Source organism: Amblyomma americanum, chromosome 2 (assembly GCF_052857255.1).
Source record: "Amblyomma americanum isolate KBUSLIRL-KWMA chromosome 2, ASM5285725v1, whole genome shotgun sequence".
Classification (NCBI taxonomy): Eukaryota; Metazoa; Arthropoda; class Arachnida; order Ixodida; family Ixodidae; genus Amblyomma; species Amblyomma americanum.
In genome coordinates, this window is record NC_135498.1 from 25,866,466 (window position 1) to 25,887,832 (window position 21,367).

The following is a 21,367-nucleotide window of genomic DNA, read 5'->3' on the forward strand; positions in this document are numbered from 1 at the left end:
CTCTTGAAATTTCATCTAGTACTCCTTTCTGGCCCTATACTGAAACTCGATCGGGTAAAGCACGAATGGCTATTAGCAGCTCCTGTTGCTATGCTTCGGAAAACGAACCGGGACTCACTTCAACATCCCCGGACAGGGTCAGTTGTTTTTTGACCAGAGAAGAAATAACTTGACGTAGCAGAAGAAACGCATCACAGATACGTTGAAAATAAGAGCGTACTAAGTTCACAAAATTCAAAAAGTCGGGTCTCGGTGCCGCTTTGTCAGGCAATGTAAATCGCACAACAGTTCCGAGGTGGCAGGATACACACTAAACAAATTCTCACCCATAAGGATGTAAATCAGGTGTCCCCAGACGAACACCCATTTACAATTGTTGGGTGCTAAAAAAGGGTGCAGAGATCAGCACCCTCAAGGAAGGGTGCACTTAATTATACTTTAGAGGATGCAATGGGTGCACCCTCATTAAAGGGTATTATTTTTCCATAACTCCTCTACGAAAGCATGTTGGAAGGGTGCTTCACACTGATTCACCCATGAAGTAAAAGCCTTGGATTGATAAACTTTCATGCTGTGCACCCTTCCTGAAGGCTGCTGACCTCTGCACCCTTTTTAGCACCAAAAGGGTGTTCTTCTGGGGACAGCTGATTTGCACCCTTACGGGTGAGAAATTGTTTAGTGTGTATTACTAACCTCAACAACAAGAGACTCTAAGGATCCCGTCCTCATAGCGGCACCGATACCCAAGGACAGATGGCAAAGAAAGTGCTTAAACAGCGCAGGATCACATGATGACGACCGGTGTTGGCAAGTTAGTTGGCTGAAGGACACAAAATCCAAGAGAAATCCCTCATACCTAGCGTTGAATAACTTGGCTGGCAGATTGTAATCGCTGGGGACGTTTCCTTGTTCCATGACTCTTCAATCCACGCAGGTAAGCGTAAACTGGGCGCCGCTTGAGAGGACTAAAATCTGCAAAAGGTGAAGAACAAGAGACCGTAAGTACCCGCCCTCATGGCGGCGCCGAGACCACTAGACTTCTCTAAAGCATTCGATCGTGTATCACCTAATGCACTAATTCTGAAGATGGAATTTACACATAGCAAAGGAGCAGTCATTAACTGGATCAAAAGCTACTTAGCTAATCGATCACAGTTTGTCGAGCAAGTCCACCATAACTTAAGTCACGCCCGGTGTACTTCAGGGGGGGGCGTTCTTTCTCTTATTTTATTCATAATTTTGATCAGTGTTTCACCTGCTAGCATCCCTGTTAATATGAGACCATTTGCTTATGATCGCATACTGTACAATGAAAATAAATGTTACAATGAAATTATGTAACATTTAACAATGCATTGAAATCGGTATCTGTATGGTGGGCTAAACTGCAAATGAGGCTCAATATCGAAGACTCAGCCCTATTACGAATTATAAGTAAACATAACGTGTCCGAATTTTCATACGCACTAAACAATAATATGTCACACTTCCCGCTATTACATAGCATAAATACCTTGGTTAATTATATATTCTGATCTTAAATGGGGCGCCATCGCTATGGCTCAGTGGTTATCGCGCTTGGCTACTGTCCCAAAAGACGTGGGTTCGATCCCGGCCGCGGCGGTCGAATTTCGGTGGAGGCGAAATTCAAGAGGCCTGTGTACTGTGGTGCGATGTCAGTGCACGTTAAAAAACTCCAGGTGGTCGAAATTTCCGGATCCCTTCACTACGACGTCCCTCATAGCCCGAATTGCTTTGGGACGTTACACCCCCATAAACTAATCCTCAATGGGACTCTCACGCGAACTTCACTACTTCACAGCGCTAAAACATCTTTCCTTTCTCAAGAGGCGCCTCCGAGACGCGCCATCAGGCATTTAATTACTTTAATACGATACTTTTGTCAGACCAGTACTTGAATATGGAAATGTAGCCTGATTTCTGTTTACAGATCATCAACTAAAGAAACTGGAACGAGTTAAATGGAAAGCTGTAAGAAAAAAAAGATAAATACAAGAAAAAAAGACAAGACAAATAAAGACAAACTGACTCACCCTTAGAACTAATGCGTGCAAGGCTTGCACGACAGAAACTACTTAATCAACTAATTCATAACACAATGAACATGAATTGTTCAAGGTATATTTAAAAATCAGAAACAAAAGTAACACGATATAAACATTCACAGTCATTGGAAGACTATCGATTCAACGCAGCCTGTTGTAGACATTCATTTTTTCCCGTTAGCCATTAGAGAATGGAATAAACTGCCATCATGAATAATTAGATCATCTTTATAAATTTTTAGCCATATGAAGGACACCTACTAATTCTACGGTGTGAATTATAGACATCATTTCGACTGCTCCAGTTCTCCATCTCAACTAATGGAAATTGTGCTTTCTAGTGTGTAATGCATCATGATATTTATTTTTCATTTTTTCCTTGTTACTTCTATGTTATTCGTTACCGGTTATTATTGTTGCCATTAACTGAACTACCTATATTCACAAACTGTTGCACTACTGTATATTAATTATATACAGTCATGGACAAAAGTTTGCGGGATGCGGATTAGATTATTGCCTGGCTGCGTTGTCTCGCTAGCCAGGCAGGTTGTATTCTTCCAGCAGATGGAGTACTTGCGTTTCCTCATACTTCTACGCATTTCAGTGATCTTCTGCGCTTGACCACGCCGCAATAATTTTTGTTCCCGTAAATTGGCATCCCGAAAACTTTTGCCCAGGACTGTGCTTTCTTTGTTGTATTTTGCATTGTCCCTTTCCTGCGATGATCCCGATTGGGGTTGACAGTATTTGTAAATAAATAAAAATAATAAATAAATATGATCTATGAAGTGAAGAACCCCTGTCATTGCGCACTGCATGTCACATCAAATTTTCTTTCTTTTTTTGCATGTAAAGTAGGGAAGTTGTTGCGTCGCGCCAACTAGCATGTGTGTCCTGCCAGTTTTATTGTCGTTGTCCCTTGGGTTTTTAGCGCTAGTTGCCATGTCGCAGCCAGTTAATCAAAGGCACCAACTAGCCCGACTTTCTTCTTTAACTTTCCGCACTACCACCACGTACACTCTCTTTTGCAAAATTGCGCAGAGAAGAGCGTACACATACTTTATAACTTTTACAGCACATGAGCGCAAGAAAACGAAACCGGAATCAGACGCAAATATGCGAAACCGAAAGTAACAAAAACGCAAGGTTGCTGCTTCAGAACTTACTTGAAGCGCTAAAAACTGAAGCACGTGCTATGAGCGACATAAGGACATGCAGCGTTGGCCGCAAACAATTAGTATAAAAGTTTTTCATTTAAAACTTTGTTTTAGTGCTAAATAAAATGTAGTTTGTTCTAGTTAATAAAGAACGCTTGTAACGTTGCGCACGCCGCTAGTGCCGCTGCGGTCGGAGGCCGGCCACGCGTCGGAAACGTCAGCGACCCACCGCATCCTCTCCGGTCGCAAACATGGCAGGCGGTAGGAAGCTTACGAAAGAAGAGGAGCTTTTGCTTCAAGATTTCAGCCGAAATGTGTCGACAAAGTCGTCGGCGCTGTTCTACGGAAACGCTTTCATTGTCTCCTCCATACCGATATGTAAGTGAAAAGCTTCCTTCATCGTCTGCATGCTCGTAAAACATCAGTTTGTGCGTACGGCATGTGCCTCAACTACCTGGTGCACCAAAGTCCTGTTCTTTCGGGGTCAACTGCAATGTGCTGCAGGTTAACTACGCTGTTCAACTGACATGCTTTGCCACGCCACAAGTGTTCTTTAAAGCTGTTTACATATCTACTTTCACGTGCTCGTCGCGCGCTCATGTTTACCTTTATCCGAGTCTCCTCGTGACTGCGTGAGGAGCGGCGATCAGTGTTGTGTCACGCTTAAAAAGCGCTAATTAATAAGCGTTCGACTTTAAACATTGTTGTGAACAATGCCAGCTTGCCAGGCTGATTTACTGGCGCCTAACTTGGAAGTAGCTTCGCGAACGTTGTTTTTGTTTGGTTACACGCGCTCTAACTGCGTAGCTGTGCCCAAATTCTTTCCTTCCTTTATGAGCCGTGCTCAGTCGGGAAGTGGGCAGCATATTCACTTCCGCTGAGGACCGGTTGTGAACTGCCGGTTCTGCTGTCAAATGCAGGGCTGTTCTGGAGGATTCACCAGATGGACCTGTACCAGTCGGCGATTATCTTTGCCGTGATGACCATCTCTTGCACATGGCTCATAGCTTTTGCGTACAAGAACGTCAAGTTCGTCCTCAAGCACAAGTGAGTCGGAGCGCGGCTTCTTGAGCTGCTTCGGTGATTTCGATTTGCGTGCACTGTTGCTGTAACGTGTCCCCCCTTTCTTCCAATTCTTGTTCTGCAGAGTGGCACCCAAGAGGGAGGACGCTGTCACCCGAGAGATCATGAAGAAGCTCTCGGACGACAAGAAAATGTCCAAGAAAGAGAAGGATGAGAGGCAAGTGTGGTTGACGTATTGATTGATTGATTGATTGATTGATTCTCACTGCCTGGAGAAGTCCTGATCCACATTTCTTGAGACAGGCTTTTTTGTTCGTTTGTGTGGCATTCCGCATCTTTCATCACTGGGATACGTAATCGACTGGGGTAGGCCCGGTGCGACGTGTTCAGTGTTGTTTCTGGTCGCCCGTACATATATTATAAAATAATCTTTTTTTGTGTGTGTTCCCAGAGAGTACGATTGTGTTGTTTTTACCTTACACGTTGGAAAGACAAAAGGGAGAAGCCAGCTAAGCAATAGCATCTTATTTGCACTGACGTAACACCAGCCTAATGCAACCCAAGAAGCCTCAAAGCATAGTGGGGTGATTGAAACTAGACATTGTCAACATGTAATAATGCCTTTTGAATGGAGATTCATTTTCAAAACACATGCAGTAAAACTCAAGGAACTAGTATCGGCCCTAGTATGGCAATATTTCGAAGCTTTACTTCATACAGTGCTCATTTTAGCCCATTAAAGCTTATGCGTGCAGAAAAGCAGATGTGGCCCAGTTTAATACAGTATGACCTTATTTGAATACTTTTCCAGTTTTGAGTTCTTAAAAAATTTCTCCCCTCTGTTTTTTATGTGCAGGATATTGTGGAAGAAAAATGAAGTGGCTGACTATGAGGCAACCACATTCTCCATCTTCTACAACAACGCCCTCTTCCTGACGCTCATCATCGTTACTTCCTTCTACGTGTTGAAGGCGTTCAGCCCAACAGTGTATCCTTTCATTATGAAATTTGATAATGTGTCAATTGTACATTTCGCGACCTATGCGATGAAGTTCTAGCAGAGTTTTGCATATGCCGTAGGTATTTTCTTTCAAAATATGACGCAACAAAGCAGTGTAGATGTATGCAAACCTTGTATATAGGACACTTCTAACTAGAATATAGCTTTGAAGTTTGTATGTTGAATTCTGCTGAGTCAATGTGGCCATTGATAGAGAGTAATAGTTAACAGTAACCTTGCAGCAGAAGAAAGCTATGTGCACTGCACATGTTCGCACAATTTTCGTTTATTTGGTGGCTGATGAGAAAGAACATCTCGGGAAATACGATTGTGGTTTATTTCTTGGCTGACTGGAAAGTTGCTGGCAAAGCTCTGTGAAGTTGCATCACTACGTGGGCAATGGGTAGACGATGTAGGCATGCAGTTGCTTCCAGCTGAGCTGGTTCAGCCTTGACAGTCACCTGCCAGGAACTATGTCCTCTCTGTTGGAGGTGCCGCGGGCCTGCTCGCACTGTTCTCTACTGGCTCGCAGTGAACATCCAATTTTTTTTCCTGTCACAAGCAGTTCACAAGTCAATAAACTGGGTTTTCTTTTGTATTTACGGTCCCCCTCAGCGGGTCGTGTGGTCACTGGACTATATGCAACGCAAATTCCTACTGCCCACGTACCCTATTCCCAGGAGAGCCAGGCTGACTCTCGTTGCGCTTTGCCTACCACTATGGCCGCTTCTGGTGGCCCTTGTCGTACACGAGTTGGGAACACGCCACACTGCGCGAAGTTGCAGCAGCCTTAGGCCACCAACTAGAAAAAGCACCACGGATGTGGGTCGCAAAATAAAGAAAAAAAATTGGCAGTGGTTTAGCTCTGGTTAAACCTGGAGTGACGCGATAGCTACAGCTGGCAGAGTGGAACTTGGTCACGTGACCAACCACGTTACGAACCAGGTGATCAGACACGGCGCCGCGCCGCTGGCAGCTGCTCCGCACGTCACAGCGTGGTGGCACAGCCACAGGGTGGCGGCGCCGCCATGCTGAAGGCTCGAAATGCTACCATAATGTAGCTATCGCTACAAAATGTTCTCACTCTCAACATTGTATGAAGGGTAACACCATTGGTGCTACTGGCACATGTTAACGGGGGTGGTGTATCCTGCACAGGGAATTTTTTGCAGTGGTAATGGTAGGAATGCAACAGCATTAAGCTAAAGTGTAAACTAACAGCCCATATTCTAAGTTGTAGAGTTACAATATGGGAAAGGTTCTCATGGGAACTGCCTTATTTGACACTCTTTAGGTTTGTCATGGTCCCAATTTACATTCTTGCATTCTGGAGTGAATTATTTCGAAAATGGTGGCACTATACTCCATTTCATACACCATGTGCAGCGCTGTAAAAGGTGCAAAATTAGTCCGCAAGAAAAAATAAAGGGAGGCGTGTTAGTCCACGCTTGTTCTATGGCAGGGTGCTCTAAGGCACGAGAAAGCGACAGCGTGATGTCAGCAATAAGAGTGCATTTAATCAAGCTCGGGACAAATGTGTCAATTTAGTGAGCCTGCAGGCAAAGGATTTACTATGTTTCGCTCGCCACAAGGAACGCTCTTTTTGGTCGCGGATGCAGGCAGCGCGAACAAGAGCGCTAGCTTTGACAGCGTTGCACCTGATGTATGAAACGGAGTATAGACTCTATTGGGGCTCTTCAGCTGCTCCTAATTTTTTTTTTCTTTCCTGTCACTCAAGTGATGCAGACTGCCCGCAAAAGTCAGTCTTTTTGCCTTTGCACTCTACACAGTATTGATCAGGAGCGCACATAGGAGGCAAGAAGCCATAATGTTTGAATTTTACTCACTTGTGGATAATGGCATATATTTACATGATTGTAAGTCGACCTTTTTTTTTCAAAATTTGAAAATCCGAATTGGGGGGTCGACTTACAATCGAAACGAAAACATGGCACTATAAGTTTGGTTTATGGGGGTTTAACGTCCCAAAGCGACTCAGGCTATGAGGGACGCCGTAGTGAAGGGCTCCGGAAATTTCGACCACCTGGGGTTCTTTAACGTGCACTGACATCGCACAGTACACGGGCCTCTAGAATTTCGCCTCCATCGAAATTCGACCGCCGCGGCCGGGTTCGAACCCGCGTCTTTCGGGCCGGCAGCCGAGCGCCGTAACCACTCAGCCACCGCGGCGGCGGCACTATAAGTAAAGGCACAAACAAGATATCAGGCATGCTATAGCGTGGCTGCATTTTTGCCGCGCGGCTCCGTCGCGTCGCTCTTGGCGCTGGCCTTGAGCGGCTGCTACGTCAACGCGCAGAACTGGCATCCCCCCCAGCGGGCGGCGGCCGATGGCGGTTATCGATAAGCAGCAAACGGGCACCCCACGCAGCTGCAGACTGCGGCGGCGGCCCGATAACGCAATCGCGTTCCAAGGGAAGCTCAAGCGTCCAACACGTTTTCTTCTTACTTTCAAGAGCGCTGATAGTTGACGGAAGGTCCGCTGTTCCAATCGAGGCGGCGCCCCCACTCGGAACGGCAGCGGCGTCAAGGTAGCGACTTGTAAAATAAAAATAGCTGTTCATCCACTACTTCCACTGTTCCCCACTTAAGCAACACTCAAAACAATGGAAGTAATGCCTGAACTTGTGTCAGCCTCTTGTGATCCATGGAGGCTGATGAGGAGTAGTGACATGGTAGGTTCAACTCGGGATGGTTTCTCTGTATAGTCTGCAATCGGCAGCCTTGCAAAGAAAACCTTCACAGTTCGGTAACTGGAATTAGTACTGCAAAATTTGCTGCAACTATGTGCAAAAACAACTTCCTTGCGGCACATCTACCCAGTGCTAATGTATCGCAATACTGATACTGCCAGAGTGGAGCAACAGCCATGGCATCTGGATTTGCACGTGAGTGCTTCTCCACAGTAAGAAATAATGAGCATTGGGCTGCTGAGCCGTCTATTACCCTTGTTCAGACAATGAAACCAATTCTTAGGAAATATCGAACTGAAGATTTACAGGAAAAAGCAGCTATGAATGCAGCAAGATAAACATTACACACTTGTTCAAGCAGCTCAAAAAATACATTTGAAGGTGCACTAAAGAGTAATCTGAACTCGTCTTTTTACCGCGGGAACTCTTATCTACACGTTCCGAGCATTCTTCGGAACTTCGAATTGTCCTGTGCGGCCGATTGCCCAATTAAATCCCGGCTCCCGCCTTTTTTTTAACTCAACGCGGTAGGTAGGAGGAGTCAACCAACCCGTCAGCCAGTCCCGCGGAGGCTTGCCGCTATGCCATCGGCGGATTGATACGTAAATCAGAGTCGACGTGTATTTTTGTTCCCGTGGGCCTAATTTGAGGCTATATTGTCATTGACTGAAATTCTTTATTCACAGAAACCTAAAGAACAAAAGAGCGAAAGCAAAGCCGCCACTGGACTGGCTGGAAGGCACTGCACGCGTTGGTTGACTCCGCCTACCTACCGCGTTTAGTTCAAAAAAGTAGCGGGAGCCGGGACGTTTAATCCGATTTACGCAGGGCAATCGGCCGCATAGGATAATAATTCGAAGTTTCTAAGAATGTCCGGAACGTGTAGACGGAGTTCCGTCGGTAAAAAGACGAGTTCAGATTCCTCTTTAATGGCACTTCATGTCTACTGTCATGAAATACTGGCACTGAAAGAGGCTGCGACAGGCCTTGCAGTTAGCTACCTGTGCATTCAGATAAGGTAGGAAACGCCTGCAAAGCTGAACAGAATAACTTTCTGCAGTCCACATGGGAATGAAAACAAAGTGCCTGCATTCCTTCCTCATTTACAGACCTTGTACACTTGGAATGAATAAAAGTATGTTTGAGGTGCAGGCAGGCCTCTTTTTTTTTTCCGCACAATGTCAATGCATCATGCAATTTTGCAATACTTTTTTCTTCTCACAAAATACCACATTCTACTTACCATTTAAAGTTGTGCCTCATTAATATGGACACTTTGGTTCCCGGCAAAAGTGTCCATAAATCAAGTCGTCAGTAATAATGAATCAGTAAGAAAAGCAGCAAGTTTTCATATTAGCAAGGCGTAGACACATTGAAAAAGTTTGGTCCCAAGAAAACTGTCCTCCATTCAGGTCGTCCATACTAAGAGGGGCTGTATTAACAGGCCACGACTGTACCGACATTAATATGTATAGCATGTTAAATGAAACGTAACCACCTGCATGGTGGCCAGCCACCTTTAGTAGTGTCCATATCTGTTCTATGAGAAGGCAAGCATAGCAGGGGGCGGCAGAAAGTTAGGTGGGTGAAAGATTAAGAATGTGCAGAGTTTTACAATCACAACACGAGACACGACTGCACGAAGCGCAACCATCAAATGAATTTTATCATGCAAAATGGGATAAAGGAAACCGAATGAATCAAGGAGCATGCGTAAAAACTTTAATGTGTAAATGGCATGAGCTGTTTTAGAAAAAAAAAAAGCCATCTCCCTGGCCGATAACAGAATTAACGGCATGCACAACCTTTGCTGCAATTAGCTGTGAGGAAAGCCTCATAGCTGTCTGAGCACGCGGCCAGCACAGGTGTTTTTTTCCACTGCTTTTTTTTTTTTTTTGCAAGGATCGCAAAGTTTGCAGTGAACTGCAAGGGTGCCTGGGCCGCTGAAGCTACCCAGGTTTTGATGGTGGGCACCTTCATTTGAACCTATCCAGGCATTCCTTTGCTACCGATGTTATAACACGTGCCGGGAAGCCAATTTTTGAAAGCCTGTGAACTTGTCGGTCCAAGCTTGCTTGCACCTTGTGGTGGCATGTAGCAGGCATGCCTCTTAACCTCGGAGTGGCCTGGTTCGAATTTTAGGACTGGCTGCTCGGACCTAACCATATACGACCAGCAAGTGTGATCTCCCAGGTTTATGCAAGTGTCTGAAAACTGGAGACAGCCATATTTTGGAACCTCCGCTGTGAACATGCCTTCGTGCGCTGCTTCGAATGACTCTGCAACCACCTCCGGCTCAATCATGCGGCCCACTGGTGCTTCTGGAACCAACCGAGGCCATATTTTTCGATGCTGGCTTCAACAGTGTTCTACACCGCTCTATGGGGAACGTAATATATACCCGATGCGCCAAAGGAGATGCACGTCAGAGAAAGCGCCTTCTTCAAAAAGGCAATCACCTCAGACGAGTTGCTAATCTTGAAGAACGGGTCGTCGATGGGAAGAGCACCAAGATGCGTCTTTAAAAACTTCGCCACCACCCTTTGCTAGGAGCTCCTTTCCTTGACGACCCTGAAGGGATTGCCTTCCTTGCGAGTTTTTACCGTAAAAAATGCCCTTAGCGAGAGCATACTGGTGTCTAACGAGCTAGTTTTTCCATCCCATGCGACGAGCAGGCCTTTGCGACCTCATTACGTCTCTTCCTCAGACTTCGGTCGTTCAACTCGATGGCCTCGAAGCTCTTCAGCACTGCCTCGGTGTCCTTAGTGCCATACGCAGCGCTGTCAATCACAACGAATGCACCAGTCTTGTCGGATTCCAACAGCTTCCCTTTGAGAAAGTCAACGGCCTCCTTCATGTGGTCCTTTTTTCTACAACCAGGAACGGAACCTTCACCGTATTTTACAGCATCCTCGCCAGAACCGCGATGCGGTTGAAGACACCATCGCAATGTATTCGATTCGCGGCTAGATGGAAAACTCAGCACATTTGTACTACTGTTATGGAATACCAGCTAGCACCAGTAGTCACCTTGCGAGATTAAGAAGTTAGCAGATATAGGGTGGGTGTAGCTGGCACAGGACAGGTTTAATTGGAGATATGGGAGAGGCCTTTGCCCTGCAGTGAGCACAGTAAGGCTGGTGACAATGAAGTCTGTTAACCACCTCACAATGTTTGCTTTGGTAGCCATTCATTGTTACTTCTGCAGCCTCCAATGAAAGGAAGTTGCGGTACGCACATGGTTGGAATAGTAGCTCTATGGTTTTCTTTCATTGCACTTTGTGCTACCCTACCTGCTATTATAGATGGTTTTCTGGTGATCAAACTTTTCAATGTATTTACGCCTCATCAAAATGAAACCTTTCTGTCTGGACAATGGACGGCATGAAAATGCAAGATCAGTTGGACCCATGTATATTTGTCGCAATATCCACATCAATGAGAATAAAATCCTGACTGGCCTAGACTGATGCTTCCATTACTACGATTCCATTCCAGCACACCAGTGAAAGCCAGTGCCTTACCTTGCATTGCCCTACACACCTTACCACTTACCATTTAGCATGAATGGCTGTGAAGCTCTAGCTCTTGTTCCAATGCTCCACAAACTTTCGTCCGTGACTGTACACAAAAAAAAAGTTTTCTTTGGGTGGGGGTTTATTCCAAGGTTTATCATTATGCAGTTCTGCTTGGGAGCAAATGTATCAAACTGCCAGTATCAACACACGTGCTGGTGTGGTGCAACCAGTTTCTCAATGCAATTCTGCTACAACCGCATAGTTTTTCTTACCAAGAGCACCTGCTACACACAATTTTGCAATCTAAAGGTGTGGTTTATGGGGGTTTAAGGTCCCAAAGTGACTCTGCTATTAGGGACGCCGCAGTGAAGGGTTCTGGAAATTTCGACCAAACGGGGTTCTTGTAATGTGTCAAGCCATTAATGAAACAATTAAGACAAACAGAAACTGGCCTCTCTCAGAGACGCTGCCTGCTGAATGCATGGAAGTAAAATGCATGCGTCTATACCAAATTTTGAGCATAGACCTGAAGGCTACACTACACTAACATTCACTTCAAAACTGTGGTAGCCACAGGACACTGGAGTTCCCCCACCACAAGGTGGAGACGCACAAATTTCTGAGGGTCTATAGTGTTATATTCTGCAGTGATCAGGAACATGGTAATGCAGGCCTTTTAGAAGACTGTTAACAATGCATGCCTGCCACCAGTAGAGTTTAATATATTAAACTAGAGAGAAAGCTGACGCTACAACACTTTAGCCACCAAAAAAAGTAGCAAGGAAACAGTTTTTTACTTGGCTTGGCTATTCTTAGGCATAAAACGGATTCAGCTGTAAAAATCTCTTCTTGAGGTGAACCTCAAAGAAATTCTGCGAAAGCTGCCATACCAGCCTAACACCGAACTTCACTTGCGTTAAAGCCATTGAAGTGAAAAACACGGTACTGAAATAATCTACACATCAAAGAGCATCATAGCGCAGCTACCAATTTCGAGGTACAATCCATGCTTTTGGCTGAACACCTTGTCCAAGATGTCTTTCCAGCATTCCCGCAGTGGATGAAGTGCTCATTAAGGAAGACAGACAGTGGTGGAAGCTCCACCTGTATGCAACATTTAGAAACTATGCTTGCACATGTTATCTGTGGTGCAATCAACAATCAGCAGAACTGCTTCCCTCAGACATCTTTCTGCAAAGAAAAAAAAAGTTCTGCACCATGTATCCACACAGGAGAAAGGAGCACTGGCAGGTAAAGTTGTAAGTCAAAGTTTATTCTTAATCGTTTTCTTTTTTGCTGCTCAAAATTATATATGTGGAACATCTTAGTTCCCCACGTTCTATGTACACTTTTTTTTTTTCATCTTCCACCTTTGCGGCACACTCTTTTCAGAGGCTTGCCAGCATCAATTCAAGATAAAGAAAAAAAAACTTCAGCTGTAGCATCTTCACAGTGCCCCAAATGCATCCCTCTCTACTTGTGCAAGAGCTTCTTTGCTGTCATGCACCAGACACACGCATGCCATAACTCTCCAGTCCAGGGAAAGAAAAAATATTTTAAATACACATAAAGGCACCAGAACGGTCTCCTTTGTTACTTTTTTTTTTCATTTTGTTCCCCTCAGAGAGAGACTTAGTTGTACCAAAAATTCTAGCATCCTTTACAAACAGTACTGCAACCTTGCTTTCAAAGACAGTTGCCTTTGCCAGCGGCGTAGTCAGCAACAGTTTTAAATTTGAATATTTTTCCTAGCTAAAAAAAAAAAGTCAAAGGTGAAGGACAGGAGGACAAAGAAAAACAGCAGGGAGGTCCATGACTGGAAGAATATTACATGTGAGCCCCCTACATTATTTTTTTTTCCTTTCTTGTACATAGTGCCACATGTACAAACAACGACCACCACCATAGAAGACTTTGTTCACTATATTAAATAACGAGAAAAAAAAAGGGAATGGTCACACCTTCTTCGAAAAATAAACTTCAACTGCTTTGAGAAGGAAGACCACATTTTTTTCCCTATCATCTGCACTTGTTGCTGCAAGGACTGCAAACTTGACCCAGGAAAATGTAAACCTATAAAAAATAAACCTAACAAAAGCAAACAGTCCCGACAATGCTTCTATGGCCAGTCTCGGTTTGCCTCAAAATCCGGCCACAACACGGAAGTATGTGCAAGAAGAGACATGTCCTGCATTCAAATATATTCCTATATATTTCATATGTATAATATATATATATAATGTCGTTATATATATATAAACGCAGGCCTAGCATGCGCAGCACAGCAAGGATGCTGCACCTCTTGCTTGCACAGAAAGCAACGGGGAGCTCAGAGAGAGAGAAAAGCATTGCAGCAAAAAGCAAGGATTAAAAAAAGAGAGACTCCAAAGACCAGCTCAACTGTGATTGCAGCAAAGGAAGAACAAAGAACGTTTGCCCCCACCACAGACTTCCTCAAAAAATTTGACCCGGCAGCAGTCCTTCAGAGCTTGCCACAATTCCATTCCAGCGTCTGCGGGCAAAACTCGAGGGCCTAGTCTGGCACTTTTGCACAAGAGCATAAGAAATAAACAAAAGGGCAACGCCTGTCAGTTAAAAAAAAACAGAAGTTCATAGTACCCACACATTAAGAAGTTCATAGTGCCCAAGAGGACACTGCACTAACGCAATCCATGCAAGGTCAGAGCAGAAAAAAAGAAAAGGGCAATCAATACATTATTCAGTCACTTTCTCACTTGCGTCAGTCACTTTCTCATGTGTTCATGTATGTTGTTGCCAGTTCACAGTCACCAAGAGAAAAAAAAAATGTGTTCGTCATCACTGTTGCTTGATGTGTCAGGCAGCTGTCACCGCTGTGCCCACTAACACAAGAAGTTCCTGGGATGTATGGCCGCCGGGCGAAGACCAGGCTGGAGCAGGAGGAGGGGAAAGAAGGGACGAAGTACGGAAGGACACAGCAGGGCAGAGGAGAAGAGAGGAGGTAGGAAGCAGGCATAGTAGCATCAGCAGAAGATGGCCGGCCCATGCACTTCCTTTGTCACAATGTCCACCATGGCATCTACCCCCTCAAGCACAGTCTGGCGAGGACGATGCAGGGAAGCCTTGCTTGGTCCGTGCGAACTAGGACATGGGCCAGCGAAGGAAAGGAAGATGGAGAAGAGTGCCCTCCACCTCCTTTGCCCACGGCACGGCACGTGGAGTGGCCAAGGGACTGTCGGAGACGCGCATAATATTTTAATTTTTTTTAGTTGTCTTCGCCAGACTCGCCCTCCATTTCGGCGAGCCAGGTGAAGAAGGATGTGGTAGACTTGAGGGCGACACCCTTTCCCTCCTGCTCGGCCAGGTCCTTGCTGTCGGCCCACCGTTGGAACGCATCCTCCGAGACGAGGTCGCAGTCGTAGAAAGCATTGAACAGCTGCACAAGGATGCCTGCACACGCACGGGAGAAAGCACAACGACTTGCATACCTCCACTTTCCCGAGCTTTTATCCTATGGCTACCCCACGCTGCCTCATGAAAGTCAATTTACTGTTTACAAATGACCACTCGAAATGCTACTTAGAATTACTTGCTGCAACATGTGCACCACTGAACAGCTGCAGGAACGAGACTCAGATTAGAGAAAGTGCGTCCTGAATTTGACAACATAGCCATAAATGTTGCTGTTGGTACACCATGCAGCACGTAAAGGGTGATCTGTTATCTTCAAAACAGGATGGACACAAACTAGAACTCCGACACCTCAATTTCCCCAGTGAGCATGGGACAAACATCAGCCCAAGAGATCTCACCTTTGGGATGTTCTAGACGGTTGACCAGAGCCTGTAGTGCATACAGGGCCTGCAACTCTCGCTCCTCATCGTGGTTGAGGTATTTTTGCAGAAGGTCCCCGTACGCCTTAATCAGATCCTCCTTCAGCTCCCCGCTGCCGTCACGGTTCACTGCAGATGCGGAGAGAGAAAAATTGTGTTATTTCAATTTCTCGGCTGTCTTCCAAGCACTTCGGGGTGAAGTGCCGCACACTCACTTGTGATGGCATTCTCAGCTACAGCAGTTACCAAGGCACGGATGAATGGTGGATTCTTCGTCTGGGCTTCGCCGAGATTGGACTGGATCAAAGTAAGAAAAAAAAGTGCAAAGCCAGTTGAGCAGTATCCCAGAAGTTAAGCTGCTATGCAGTTAATGCTGGCTAGGCAATTACAAAGGAAGTTCATAAGCAGGAAAAATGCAAGAAATACCGTACTTATATGATTATATGTCGACCCCCCCCCAAATCACATTTCCGAAAAAAAAAAAAAACCCTTCCAAGGTTGTTTTAGGCTTGGCATTGAATAGTTAGACGTGATAGTATTATCCAGCGGCCGCCGTTTATCGTCAGCCGCTATCAACTTGCGCGCGCGGCCGTGCCTGTGGGCACATTCCAGAACGAAAACGTGTTTGTCACTGACTACTCGTCCACACTTGTGCCATCGTCCTCACTAGCGCTGCCGTCACGATCACTGCTGCGGTCCCACAGCTCGTCGTTCTAACATCATCGTGCTGCGAAATCCCGCACTTCGCAAACAACCCCATCATGACATCGCGTGGAACAGCTGAAAATTTTGCCTCGCTGCAGCTGCCGCACCTGTACCACCCGTTGTGAATGTCGAACTTACGGCCCGGAACGCAGTTCGTTTCTTCGGCATAAAGAATGACAGCCATCTTGAATGTAGCCGTGAACGAGTGCCGGTCACTTGCCGGACACGGAGCACAAATGACGACTGACGAAGCGCTACATTAAAACTTGTGAAACGCGGCCGGCAGTAGTCAAATGCGTCAGAGGCAAAGAGAAACCAGAGAAACTATGCGTGAATGGCGCCGGCTCTTCCGTCGGCTACCGACACTCCCCGAAGCCGCTGCCATTCCAAGTGGCAACGCCGCCTCGATTGGAACAGCGGACCTTCCATCAACTATCAACCCCCCTTGAGTGCTCTTGAAAATAAAAAGAAAATGTGTTAGATGCTTGAGCTTCCCTTAGAACCCGATTGCGTTATCTGGCCGCCGGCGCTTATCAGCAGCCGCAGTCTGCAACTACGTGTCCAGAGCGTGGGGTGCCAGTTTGCTGCTTATCGATAGCCGCCATTGGCTGCTGCCCGTGGGGGGAGGCGATGCCAGTTCTGCGCGCTGACATAGCAGCTGCTCAAGGCCTGCACCAAGAGTGATGCGACGGAGCTGCGCAGCAAAAATGATGATGACGATGAATTTTTATGGCGCAAGGGCATCTATGGCCAAAGAGCGCCATGACACAAGGTATTCTTTGACTTCTCATGGTGGGGCCAAGGACCCATTTCCAAGACTTTCACCCTAAATAAGCCGAGCACCAGACCAGGGGAAAGCTTGTACCCATTGTATCACCGGTGGGTACCCGGCAGCACTGGGGATCAAACCCCGCACCTCCCACATGCTCAACCACTCGGCCACCGCTGCGGTCTCTGCAGCAAAAATGCTACCACGCTGTAGCATGCCCGATATCTCGTTTGTCTCGCCTTTATTTATAGTGCCATGTTTTTGTTTCTATTGTAAGTCGACTTCCACCACTTCGGATATTCAAATTTTGATAAATAGGTCAACTCACAACCGTGTAAATACGGTACTTGAACTAAAACCTTGAAAATCTCCTGAGAAAGTGTTCAACTAAGCACTAAGCAGTTGCACCATTGCACTAAGCAAAGCTAAACTTTATGTTTAATTGTAAACAGCTGCTAAAGTCAGGCAAATGTGCAATGTCCAGAGCTCTCCTTAGGTTCAAACTGCCCGCTGAGCTAGAGAATGGCTTACCTCAATCCACTCGATGATATTGATTGAAGGAGTCCCCTTTGAGCGGATCAGGAAGTTGAACTGGGACTCCAGCTCCGGCAAGGACGCAGCGGCTCCACCCGCTGCGCGGCCAGCAGGTGCACCACTGCCAGTGCTTGAAGCAGCCGGAACTCCTCCCAAAGTGAAGGCAACGCCCTGCAGTCAATGCAGCAACGTCAGCACACCCCCCCTCCATGCCAAGCAAATGAGAATGCTTGAACAAAAACACTGTGGTGGGAGAGCACATACATTAGCCTTGGCAAAGGCGTCGGCATCCTCCGCAGGTGCCAGGAAGTGACTCCACTGAAGGCCTGCTGTCCGCCACATGTTGGCCACAGTAGACTCACCCTGTGAAAAAAAAGTGAGAATCGTTTATATACTGCAGCTGCACACTAGCTAACTGCAAAGGATGGCATGTTACTGGAAGCGGACGCACCAGGGTCTTTGCAAGGTTGACCAGCACACAGGCGGCCAGCCGCCCTGCCCGGCCAATGGGGCGCAGTGGCTCAGCCGCATCGCGCAGGTACTGCAGTGCCAGGAGGTCCAGGAACAATGGCGAGACCAGCTCTGCCATATACTCCCACACCTTGGGGATGTCTAGCTCCATGTCTTCGCCGTATTCCAACACACCGTGCAGACCCTTGGTGAAGACATCCAGGGAGACCACTTTGCGCTTGAGCAGCTCCTTGAGCAGCTGGCCTGTTAGTCTGCGAGCTTCAGGGTTGCGTTCCAGCGTGTGTTCAATGGCCGTAGACACCAGTTTGGCCACATTGCCCGGCGATGCAAGCTCCACCACATTCTGCACCGCGTCTGGCAAATCACTGTTGCAGAGGAACTGGTCAACCAGGGCCTCTGTCCGTGACCTCAGGGTGTCCTCGTCCATGTTGGCTGGGCCCTTGAGAACCATTTCTGGCTCCCTCGACTTGCCATCCGTTCGGGGGGCTTCCGGCGCAGGAGACGCAGCGGCAGCTGAAGGCGCAGCCGCGGGTGCTGGGGTGGCAGCGTTGGCCGCAGCAAGGTTCTTGACAGCTGCCAAGGCAGCGTCCCGCTCACGTGACTGTGAGGGCGTCTTACGTGCACCCATCGACGGCATCGGCGACTGCTGTTGGCTGCCACCCCGACCACGACTCGATTCCCGACTCGAGGCTGTTGACCGCTGAGCACCACGCCGGGAGTCGTAAGATGGTGCATCAGCCAAAGCAGAGAAGCGATTTGTGGCACCTGAAGGTCGCCCCTCAGGCTCCTGAAGAAGGCAAGCAATCAAGGAGTCGTGTGTTAGCTTCTAAGAGGCCACAAAAAAGCACCACCATAAGCTGTTTTTGTCAGCAGACTCTGACCCTATTCTATGGAACAGGAAATAAAACTGCATCCTCACCTGGCTGGAGGACTTCCCACCACCACTGCTGCCCTTGGCCCAACTGGACATGCGTGAGACAGGCCCCAGCTGGATGTTGTCCATCTCTGTCTGTTTGGTGCTGATCTGCTTGAGCTTGTTGAAGTCTACGTGCTTCTTGCTGGGCACGGTGTTCCAGCCATCCTCAAAGCCACCACCACCGCCTGCACGGCCGCCCTTGCGTCGGTCCTCTCCTCGCTTTGGTCGTGGCATGCTGTCCCGCATCAGCTCCTCATTCACATGCTCACGCTGGGCCTCTTCGTGAATCTGGTCGATTGTCTTGGGGATGTTCTCGTCTCGCCTCGGCACCCATTTCCTCTGCAAGTGTGGCGCACAGCGGCAAGTCACTGTTAGCATCACAGGCTCAAAGCATGTCTTTGCCTATATCAAAAGGCATAACAGCGCATGGGGAGTTCCTCAGAGTCAAGGCCAACATTGTCAGAACAATGAGTGTTTCATGGCCTTTCAGGTAACGAAGTGAGCACAGCAGTATAAAATATTCCATGTCCGCGTGTGCTCACACCAAAAGCTAAAGGTAAATAAAACACTTAAAAAAGTGGAGGAAATACACAAACATGTCTCACTTCTCATCGCTCCTATCATCCGACAATGTTCTGGTTTCATATTACGGTAAAAATGAACAAAAGAGGCAATATCCGATAGCATTACACAAGCTTTCACATGAGCAACAGAAAATTCAACTTGAGAAACTTCCATGGAATTCTCTAAAAGACACTTCACACGTGTAAAGAATGGCGTCACGCAGTAAGAGGAGGGCTGATATAGGTTAGTTGGTTTGTCATCAGTGAAAATCGTCATTTTCCCAACTTTTCACTGAATGTGCCCTTTGAACACTCTGACCCCCTTTCGAAAGCAGCATCGCTCGTGGATAAGCATAAGATGGTACAGTAGCCGACCGATTTTTCAGAATACAATAATTCAGACTTCGCTGAGGAACCGTCACACACCTTTTAAGAATGTGTAACATTTTCAGGACCGGTATTTTAGATTTTGTGGGGTCTAAAAGTTTGATTTTTCGGACTAAAGCAGACGGCAACAATACTGTCGAGGCGCCATCTTGGATTTAAACAGAATCGGCGCGTGGGCACTGACGGAGCAAGACGGACGGACTGGCTTGGATAGGCTTGGCTATTTGTTCTCCATAGTTGCCATTCGAGATAATGGGACACTTTCCGTTGCCATCGAGATAGCCTACAAAAAGCGCGTGGTCATACTGAAAATGGTACAACAGGATAGCAGGACAGCTGCAGTGTCCGCTGCGGCTTGGATGACGCCAGCTGTGGTACGGGGTAGGGGGGGGTGCATTTGGAGGCGCTGGCTTCCGCTCTTCCCGCTCAGTCTTTACGAGCATTGCTGCCCCACTGTTCTTGCTCACACACAGTCCAATATCGCTTGAAGGCTGAACATGGGGACGGTGATTTTCGAGAGTTTGAAAGCCGGTTTTTTGCAGAAAGGTTCCAATTACAGGTTTTTCATGTCGCTAAACACCCTGGCGATATTTCTCCATATGCTTCTGTAAAATTAGTACACCTTCGCTTACAAAGCTAATTCTTTAAAAGGCTTTAAAAAATTTGCACTCAATCCATTAGCATCGACAACACGGAAGTGCAGAAAGAAATTTCAGTTATGTCCATCCAAAGTTACTTCATGTCTACGTTGTAGCTGCCACAAGATTCATACAGCAAGTGCTTCTTATGTTTTAAAAAGGGAAAAGACTGGCGCTGCAATCATTCAGCCACCATGGATTGCTGGAGGACGCTTGCATTGAGGGCAGTGGTGCCTCATTCAGCCACCATGATAAGTGTGACAAGCTGTGATGTAGATGTAGTATTGACCCTTCCCAAACAACCTATTCTTTGGCTTCAACACATTCACTCTCCGAGATGCTTTACTGTCTCTCACCGTGTGGCACTCAAAAAGACGGCCAACACAGAGACTGCAGTAAAAGGGTGATGGCACATACCATGCGTAGGTCGATGACGTCCTGTAGCATGAAGACCACCCGTAGCGAGACCTCCCGCTTCTTGACGATGTTCTCCATTTTCCGGAAGTACTCGTCCAGCTGTAATTTGGGATTCACCTTACCCCCCTGCACGGTGGAGGCGGCGACAGCAGCAGTGGCGGTAGTGTTGTTGTGCGGGTGAACGAGGCGATTATGACCGAAGGTGGGTCAGGATTGCGGGAAAAAAGAGGAGGCAACAAAACAAGTGCGCAAGTGCAAGGTTAGGGGAAGGCAAACAACAAAACAAAACTGGAAAAACAAAGCATAAAACAATTTTTTTTTCTTCCTAATCAAGCATGCCAGGCGTGCACAACTGAAATTAAAATTCAAAGCAGAGCACGAACTCTAGGCAGAGTCTAATTTGCAATCGCCAAACTTGCAAACATCACTGCACCACTTCAGCATGAGCCAGGCCACAGACATGCATGCATTGTTGGGTACTTGATCACCATATAAAATCAACCCCCCTAAGAGAGAGATAAATGACAATAGAAAGCACCAAATGTATTGGTCAGAATAAGGCCCTAACACCATACATAAATAGTCATACCTAGAACAGTTTAGTAGGTGCATTAGGGCAAAGGCAGTGCAAGGTGACAGGCCGAGCAATAACAAAATGCAGCACATGTGCTCAAAAG

The 21,367-nt window shown here is 46.8% G+C and overlaps 2 protein-coding genes across 29 annotated transcripts in view; one reads left to right on the forward strand and one right to left on the reverse strand.

The window, feature by feature from the left end:
• The first annotated feature begins 3,434 nt into the window (after nt 1-3,434).
• On the forward strand, nt 3,435-5,847 carry LOC144120814 (translocon-associated protein subunit gamma). Its single transcript, XM_077653537.1, has 5 exons — nt 3,435-3,604; nt 4,147-4,273; nt 4,374-4,466; nt 5,106-5,237; nt 5,718-5,847. The coding sequence occupies exons 1-5, from the start codon at nt 3,478-3,480 to the stop codon at nt 5,782-5,784; spliced, it is 546 nt and encodes a 181-aa protein (XP_077509663.1). The 5' UTR covers nt 3,435-3,477; the 3' UTR covers nt 5,785-5,847.
• Nucleotides 5,848-12,730: 6,883 nt separating this feature from the next.
• The window catches only part of LOC144120815 (eukaryotic translation initiation factor 4 gamma 3-like), a 102,403-nt gene continuing 93,766 nt past the window's right edge, over nt 12,731-21,367 (reverse strand). For 20 of the 28 annotated variants that reach the window (XM_077653562.1, XM_077653559.1, XM_077653553.1 and 17 more), the window contains 8 exons: nt 20,691-20,816; nt 18,689-19,024; nt 17,750-18,556; nt 17,563-17,661; nt 17,296-17,469; nt 15,506-15,587; nt 15,270-15,419; nt 12,731-14,907 (listed from right to left, as the gene is read on the reverse strand). In XM_077653562.1, coding sequence (XP_077509688.1) covers nt 14,723-14,907; nt 15,270-15,419; nt 15,506-15,587; nt 17,296-17,469; nt 17,563-17,661; nt 17,750-18,556; nt 18,689-19,024; nt 20,691-20,816 — 1,959 coding nt within the window. In that variant the 3' untranslated portion in view covers nt 12,731-14,722. The remainder of the gene's footprint in view (nt 14,908-15,269; nt 15,420-15,505; nt 15,588-17,295; nt 17,470-17,562; nt 17,662-17,749; nt 18,557-18,688; nt 19,025-20,690; nt 20,817-21,367) is intronic. The other 8 variants (XM_077653564.1, XM_077653556.1, XM_077653563.1 and 5 more) reach the window with 1 other exon arrangement.

Excerpts from the sequence above, each read along its gene's own strand:
- LOC144120814 (XM_077653537.1), top strand. The coding sequence starts at position 3,478 with ATGGCAGGCGGTAGGAAGCTTACGAAAGAAGAGGAGCTTTTGCTTCAA. Across the intron at positions 3,605-4,146 it reads TGTCTCCTCCATACCGATAT|GGCTGTTCTGGAGGATTCAC; the intron begins GTAAGTGAAAAG and ends TGTCAAATGCAG. Across the intron at positions 5,238-5,717 it reads AAGGCGTTCAGCCCAACAGT|GAACTATGTCCTCTCTGTTG; the intron begins GTATCCTTTCAT and ends GTCACCTGCCAG.